This window comes from Oryzias melastigma, linkage group LG9 (assembly GCF_002922805.2).
Source record: "Oryzias melastigma strain HK-1 linkage group LG9, ASM292280v2, whole genome shotgun sequence".
NCBI classification, from domain to species: Eukaryota; Metazoa; Chordata; class Actinopteri; order Beloniformes; family Adrianichthyidae; genus Oryzias; species Oryzias melastigma.
In genome coordinates, this window is record NC_050520.1 from 25,049,443 (window position 1) to 25,058,086 (window position 8,644).

The following is an 8,644-nucleotide window of genomic DNA, read 5'->3' on the forward strand; positions in this document are numbered from 1 at the left end:
AATATTGCACAAAAGGAATTTACAAATGACACGTTTAAATGCTGCTTCAAAACATTTATTTTCAGGCTTTTGCATTTTTACATGGACATGTCACAAAAAGACTTGAAATTTTGATGTGCAATTACACGTCAGAAGTAGGAAAAGTATCTCATCAACGATGTCTGTGCAGACAAAAGAATGACGTAAAGAGCTGAGAGAATGTTCTGCTTAAAAAAGCACCACAGTATAAATCACTGACACTGGCCCTGACATCAGAAAAGCATAAATAACTGACAAATCAAGGTATTGCACAATTTTGTCAAAGATATACAAAAATTCTCTTCAATGGTACCCATTTTTTAACAATGAGGCGTACATTCTCTTCAGTGTTAGGATTGTATTTGGTTTTATAATGAAGCATGGTTAGTTTTCCCTTAATCCAGCAGGCAAATAAATGAAAACAGCAGGACCAGTAATGAGAACAAGATGTTTAAGGCCATTGGTTTCTAGTCTAGCATGCAGAACACACGCAAATCAACGGAAGGGACATTTATTGTTCATCTAAAAAGCATAATTTTACTTATTTATCTACACACGTGTAGACAAAGGGAATGTTTTTCTCACATTATGTGACATGTGGCTTTTACTAATCCAGGTCAAATGGCAGGCTGGTGACAGGGACTGCAGTAAATCTGCTGGGATTAGGGAGGCCCCCAAAAGACAACTCCCATTCTGGGTTATAAGTCATTATCACTGTTCTGCCGAAACACTTTTTTTCTTTAAATTATCAAAACTCAAAAGTTTTGTGCTTGCCTTATATATATGTTTTCTCAATCTGCTTCAGAAAAAATATCCTATGATCTCTATGATAGATGTGCTTTGTAAATAATCTCATGCCGACAGGATGGAGAGGATTGCAGTTAAAGGATGTGTGTGAAAAAAACTAAATCGAGAGCTCAAGATACCAAAAAAGCAGGGTCATGAGATGAGATTAAAGGATTATAAATTAAAAAAAAAAAAAGTTAATGTTACACAAAAGACCGGTAAAACTTAAAACCAAAGAAATGTTGACACAACAAAAACTATTTAGGAGAAAAACAACAATAATGCAGGACTTCAACATAAACAGCAAAAATAGAAAAATAACTTTTATGTTAAATAGTCAAAGATTATATAAATGAGTAGAAAGGTTCATCTGAGAGTTCTGGGAATTGGGGAGGAGTATGCGTAATTACACAAACTTTATCAACTTTGTGCAGAACAGGCCTTACATAAAAAATAAGACAATACTTTGCTTAAAAATCCTAAATATTATAAGCTGTTCTCCTCTTCTTGACTAACAAAATAAAAGTTGATTTGTTGTAAGTGTAAGAAAGATTTTTAACAAATAAAGCACCACATATAACCAAAAACTGGCAATGTTGCACAGAAAAAGCTGATTGTGAAGGATAAAACACAACTTTGATGCTTGAACTCTACAGGGCAGTAAGAAAGCTCTCTAATATAAATATGAGAACGTATATAAATGTGCTTCACAATAAGACAGAGTGCATCCGGTGATGCCGATTTTCTAACGAGCAACAAGACGGACTGTTGAATACTAAAGGGAGTGAGCTTTAGAGAGTGGAAATACAGTATGAGTGAGAGAAAGATCAGGCAGTTTCAATTCCGACTATCATTGGTCACACATCATCTCTTCTCGGCGCACTCCTCCGCTGCAGGGGCGGAGCTGACGAGGTGTCCTGAGGTGTCCACCTGACCGTCGGGCTGGACGGACTGGACGGTCTCCACCAGGCTGCCGCTGGGTAGCACCACGTAGCGAGCGGCCATATCTTTGGGCTGCAGCTCCCGCTTTCCTTCCTTGCTGTGCCAGATCCCATAGCCAAAATACACAAAGAGGCCTGGGGAAAAGGGGACAACAGGATCATTTAGTGCTGCAGACACTTCTGGTTACTCTGATAATGTGCATGTAGTCAGAGTGTGGGGCATGTTATTGTTGTGATCTATGTTCCTGCTGAAGAAAACACATCTTTTTAGGTTATTAGGAAAAGTTGACATTTGTAAAAACTTTTCTGTTATATCTTACAGAGCTGTTGTTTGGTTGGTGTAAATGCTCAGCTCTTTCACATTAACATCGTCATTAGTAAAGGTTAAAGTGTGGTGGATATTGATCAGAAACAATAAGAATTTACTGAATGATCCTGTTGCTTTGTGAGGTTTAAAGGCAGCTTTTGCTGTCAAAAGCAGCTAAAAACACATTTTTAAAATAGCTTTTTCTTAATTCTGTTTTCAAATTCTGTGTTTTATTCTATACTTTATTCTGTTTTGCTGTGAAGCACTTTGTGATTTTTATCTTGAAAGGTGCTATATTATTATATTATTAGTATTACTTTGGTAATTGACAGAAACATTTGCCAAAAAGAGAAGATGTTGTTGCTTTCCTAAAAAGATCAAGCACCTTGAGGCAGAGTTAGCTTCTTAGCATGCTTTAGACACAAAATACACTTGTTATTCTCGTAATTGAAATGTTATATTCCGCACAGTACAATTTACACACTTTATTTTTATTGTATTGATTCTTTTTTATCTTCTGTCTTTATATCTTCTGAAAATGTCTAATGCTGCAACACATTTTCCAGCTTGGGATTAATAAAGTATTTCTATTTCTATTCTATTCTGTTCTATTCTATTCTATTCTATTCTATTCTATTCTATTCTATTCTATTCTATGAAGTATCTATACTTGTCAGTCCCTGAAGGTGAATTATTTTTGTTTATTGACGAGTGGACAAACTTTTTTAAAAACATAGACTACAAAAGGTTCTAAAATTTGACAGAAGCGCCGGACCAAAAGCAGATCCGTGGAGTGTTTTAGGTAATCCACATCAAAAAAGAAATAACATAGAAACTGCATCAAACCATGCTTTAATTTTGATTGAAAATGTATATCAAAATAAACCATTTTGGAGTTTTTTTTCTAAAATTGTGGCTTTTGTTCTCGTCATCTCAAAATGATTTGTCCCTCAGAGACAAATGCAAACTTAGAGAAATGCTGCATTCATGTGGCGTTTGAAGATCGGAAAAATGACGGTCAGACTTGGAAAACACACATGAATGTCACATGAAATCTTCCAACACCACATGTATATAGAATAACTTTCTGCATCTAAACAAAGATCAGGGCGTTTGTAATCCACCATCTATGACCAGACACCAGAATTAGAGGGAAAATAAAACATCGTACAGGAACTATAAAAAAAAATGTGAAGTTTGATTGTTTTTAAAGTAAAACAGACGAAAATTTCACCTTCTTTGGAGGTACAGGCATATAATAAATAATAAGATTCAGATATTTTAGCATTTTAAAGAATATGCTTAACTTAAAATGGTTTAAATAGTTTCCTCTTTCATAGGAAATTTACAGATAACAAAAAACCCTACTACTCTTGTTTGTGTTGTTCTGATGCTGTGTGTCCACTACAATTATCTCTGGAGAATTGTTGATGAAAAGGCAAAATTCCCATTGAATAAAGAAACTGTTTGTGCAACCTGTTCATTCCACACATGCTGCACTCAAACGCCTTCCAGAGATAAGACTGAAACCACATGATGTGCTAAGTATAGACAGCAGTTCAGTGTATTTGTGAAGGAGAATTGTTTGTACTTTGTTAACACTAAGTCCATATAGTCATACAAGAAGTTGGGTATGATTTTGAGGATATTTTTCTGGACTTTGCTTAAATGTTTGTCTCACCTACGGCAATCCACACTGTGAAACGAATCCAGGTCAAAAGGCTGAGCTTCATCATGAGGAATATGTTAATGAGGATGCTGGCACCTGGAGTCAGAGGAACCAGAGGTACCTGTGCAGGAGGGAAGCTTGAGTTATATTTGCCCTAAACCAAATGTGATTTTCCACAATAACTTTCTCAGCTCACCTGAAATGTTGTGGTGTTTTTTCGTGGCTCGTGAACCCAAATGAGAGCAAGGCTAAGAATTAGCGCCAAGCTAAAAATCACCAATAACATTGCGAAGCTCCAGATTGGCAGCTGCAGCTGATTGGTTCCAAATTCCAGGACAGCACAGAGGGACACAGAGCTCACGATAAGCGTCATCACGCAGAAGGCCACCACTTCACCTGGCTCACAGTCTCCCACCAGCCTGTCCAGGTACGGTTCCCAGGAGGCTCTCAGCTGCCCTACGCCACGCCGCTCTCTGCTCACCTGCCTCTCCACCAGCTGGATTTTATCCGACAGCGACTCGTATTGTTTGGGCTCGTCGCTGTCCTCGCTTATAGCTTGAGACTCTAAGGGGGCAGGGGACGCTGCGGCGTTGGGGTTGGGAGATGTAGAAGTTGTGTCCTTGGAGGGGGTCTTCTCCGGCTGGAAGCGCAGCACAATAACGCTCGCCGCCACAAAGGTGTATGCCAGGAGAGTGCCAATGGACAGGAACTGCACCAAGGCTTCCAGGTCGAATATCAGAGCCATGGTGGCCATGAGGATTCCAAACACCAGAATGGCGTTGACGGGAACTTTGGTGAGAGGATTTACTCTTGCAAAAATGGAAAAGAACAACCCGTCTTCTGCCATGGCGTAAACAATCCGAGGGAGGGAGAAGAGGTTACAAAGCAGCACAGTGTTCATCGCTGAAAAATAGAAAAATTGTCAGAAATACAACTGAGAAAAATCAGCAAAAAACACTTTTTAAATAAATGCTAAAACTCACCACAAATGGAGCCAACAGCCACAACGATGCCAGCCCAACTGTAGCCGCGGCGGAAAAAAGCATCTGCCAGGGCAGAGTTGGGGTCAAGGGTACGCCAGGGTACCATGAGAGTAAGGACTGCGGAGACAAGGATGTAGGCTGTTGCTGCCAGTCCAAGGGAGATAGCAGTGGCGATGGGAACGGCCTTCTGTGGATTCTTTGCCTCCTCGCTGGAGGAAGCGATCACATCAAAGCCCACAAAAGCATAAAAGCAAGTAGCTGACCCTGCCAGGATTCCAGAAACCCCAAACGGTGCAAAACCTCCTTGCTCCTGGCTCCAGTTGGCTGGTTCGGCAAGCACAAATCCAAAGACGAGGATGAAAACAATGACACCCATGCTAATGGAGGAGAAGATGTGGTTCAGGTATGAGGACACTTGAACTCCAAAGGAAATAAAGACTGAGGCAACTACTAGAATTCCTGCAGCAAGTAAGTCAGGGTAATGGGCAAGGAAGGGGACGTGCCACTGCATGATGTGCGTTTCTGTGAAGTTCTGGATAGCATGGTTAAAAATGGAGTCTAGATAACCGCTCCAGGCACGTGCCACAGCAGCACCGCCAATCATATTTTCCAGAATCACATTCCATCCAATGAGAAAGGCCCAGAGCTCCCCGACAGAGACATACGTAAACATATAGGCAGATCCCGTTTTGGGAATGCTCGCTCCAAACTCGGCATAGCAAAAGGCGGCCAGCAGCGAAGCAATTCCCGCAAAAATGAACGATATGATGACAGCCGGGCCTGCCGTGTCTTTGGCCACCGTTCCGGTCAAGACGTAGAGCCCAGAGCCCACCATGCCGCCCACGCCCATCAGAGTCAGGTCCAAGGTGGAGAGACAGCGTTTGAGAGACGTGGCCATCATGTCACCATCCAGAGTCTTAAGTCGGTTTAGCTTCTGACACAGGCGCACAGCCGGCGCACAGCCTCTCGGGCAGGTTGCCATGGTGATGGTGTAGGAAAGGCCAGCAGGAGGAGAGGAAGTGGTCACACTGGATCCATCAGCTGACTACAGAGACTGTCTGCATGAGAAAAAAAAATTAAGGACAATAAATAAAAAAAACATCTGTTATATTTATAGTAGTTTATGCAAAAAAACTAAATAAATAATCTTATATCATCCAAAAGATGGGATGCATTTGATTCATTAATGTCCATAATTAACTATAAGTTTTTTTTTCCTAAGGGGAGCTTCAGAAAGCATTTAACAATAGTGTAAAATTGTACATAAATAATTAGCCCAATCTATTAATATTTAATGAAAATGTTTTCTAAACTGATATATCACAGCTTTTCTCCACACAAGCTTCGCTAAACCAGATTTGACTTTAAAACATGACAACAAAGTTTAAAGTTTGGCTCCAGAATGAGGAGATCAATCTAAAACACTTTACGCGGTGCTTTAATTCGACATCCTGTGTTTGCGCTCCTGGGAGGCACAGCCCTCCACCGGAGGCCGGTCCACGTCACCTTAGAGGTGTCGCTCGTGCGTAAAACACATCTCCAATACGTTCTGCGTTGTATTTTTATACAACAACAATAAAATAAAATATAAAACTCACATCCACCTAATCATTAACGAGTAACATCCTGGCCTGCATCCTCATATTGAGCCAGGAGGATGCCTCCATTATAATTACGTAACGTCATTCTGTCTGGCATTAGGACCGCCGTCATGTTAAGGCAGCGAGTCGCTCTCAGTCCATACACAAATAAACACTTCTTAAAATATATACAAGTATATCTAAGAAAACGACCAGTGACTGCACCGTTTTGGGTGGCACATTATTAATTCATGACAAAATGAGCGCGAGGCAGGATCGCGAGCGCACAACGCAGTGCGCTTCATCGCACTTTTCCATCCGTGACTGAGGTGTGACTGCCTCAGGGAGAAAACAAGGAAGAGGCTCTGCACATATAGACGTGATTAGTAATATTAGTAGTAATATTGTAAATAAATACCCATGCTACTTAGACTTGTAGGTGTTTGCGTCCGGTCCACAGCCTGGTGATGGAGAGGAGGTGCACCGATAAGTAATAAAAGCAGCATGCACTGGCTGAGTTGCCTCTTAAAGGGACAGTCACCTCATTTCCCTCTTTCCTCCTGTGGAGCCCCACCCATGACAGAGCAACACTGGATCTCAACAGGAAATGATATTGAAGCAGGGATACATTAAAGTACAGCAAGTTCTTTGAACACCAATTTGATTAATTTGTGATTGCCGATCCAATACACTTTCAATATTTGTTCATCTGGAACGATCAATTTTGATCGAAATGGTATTTCTCAATGTCGATTTATCTAATTTTGGAACATTTTTTTTAATGGTATAAATTGATTCGATTCTGGCTTAGACACCTATCTGGCTGGATCAAATATAGGAATAGAAATCAAAATAGAAAGCAGTAAATCAATTGAAGTCCGCATGACAGCATCAAATCATACTAACACAATTAAGAAGCATAATCCATATTATTGTGTCTAAGATAAGGCTGTGATTAAAACTTAGAACAGAGACAAATTGCAGCTTTAATTTGTAATCCTGACTTCAATTAGAAAAATTACTGATGTTTTACATTTCCTGGTTAACTTTACATACATTTTTAACCCCTTCTAATCATAGATCTTTTAAATACATAAAAAAAGTTGGCCTTCTTGTGAACCATAAAAATATTAACTTTACACACTAAGTGATCTGTGAACCTGATTAAAAAATTGAAAATATAAAGGGAACTTAAGAATTTTTTTTAATGGGCAACTTTTTTTCATTTTTTTTAATTTTGAAACTCAGTCATCCAGACGTCTCTGAGAAACTTTTTTCTTAAGATATTTTTTGCCAAACACACTCACACAAAAAAATCCAATTTCAAAGCCACCCACACACTGAGACAAAAACTGGAACAACCACACCTAAGAAACAGTTTCTGCAGTTTTTTCACATTTAAAAGACACTCATTTGAAGATCAAAACATACAGATTCTTGGCGGAGTAGACAGATGGTTTGAAAGAAGGGTCAGAGAAGCAATACGTTTTCCTCAACAGGAAGAGAGGCCGCAGACAATTGGTCATATATTTACCATGCTGCCCCTTTTATTGGCTCCAAAGAAGACCAAAACTCTAGTGTGACCACACCCAGCGACTCCGGGCTAAAAGAAGATAAGCGTACTAGTTTCTCTCTTTGTGTCCTTTTAATGTGCAATCCCATTGCATCCAGCTGGAGGATACAAACATGGACTGAATGCTGCACCACTCAGTTTGAAATTCAATGTCTCAAGTCTTCACAATTCTGATTCTGATAGTTTGGGTTTTCAGTGTTCATTATTGCAAAACAATAGCTTTAATTTTGAGACATTTTTTATGAAATCTGATAATTAATAATGAAATTACTAGATAAAGGACAAGTAGCTTGACAAATACCTAATGTATTAACACCAATTTAACCAATTAACTTTTTTATTAAAAAACTAAAACTAAATAAATAAAAAAAAACATTATTTTTACTGAGCCCATTACATTTTTCAGCAAGTCCCTTTTTAAAAGTTTTTTTTTTGGTCCTTAGACGACACAGGTTGAAAATTGTCAGGATTAAGTTATTCAGGGAGAGCAAGAGAAGTTTTGTTTATTGATGATAGTAAAATCAGTTCTTCCAAACAAGAATGCAGTGATAATCTTTTAATTTTAGCTAAAAAAAAATAAAACAAAAAAACAGCAGATCAAAAACTCAAAAAAGCAGAGCTTTATCAAAAACTAATTATGAAAATGACAAAAGAATGCTATAAATAGAAAATTTGCAAACAAAACCTATTCTTAAGTGCTTGATATGATAAACACTTTTTTTGCAAACAAAAATGCATATAAACAACCTTAGTGGACAACTAAAAGATTAAAAAAAAAAAAAAAAAA

At 38.8% G+C, this 8,644-nt stretch overlaps 2 protein-coding genes across 2 annotated transcripts in view; both read right to left on the reverse strand.

Annotated features, from left to right (window-relative positions):
* Positions 1-39: 39 nt before the first annotated feature.
* On the reverse strand, positions 40-6,854 carry slc7a4 (solute carrier family 7 member 4). Its single transcript, XM_024276221.2, has 5 exons — positions 6,703-6,854; positions 4,705-5,762; positions 3,918-4,624; positions 3,734-3,842; positions 40-1,880 (listed from the first exon to the last, which is right to left on the reverse strand). The coding sequence occupies exons 2-5, from the start codon at positions 5,684-5,686 to the stop codon at positions 1,669-1,671; spliced, it is 2,010 nt and encodes a 669-aa protein (XP_024131989.1). The 5' UTR covers positions 5,687-5,762; positions 6,703-6,854; the 3' UTR covers positions 40-1,668.
* A 1,480-nt stretch (positions 6,855-8,334) lies between these two features.
* dgcr6 (DiGeorge syndrome critical region gene 6) overlaps positions 8,335-8,644 on the reverse strand; it is a gene marked incomplete in the record, with an annotated part of 1,797 nt that continues 1,487 nt past the window's right edge. Inside the window, 1 exon segment of the mRNA XM_024275488.2 lies at positions 8,335-8,642.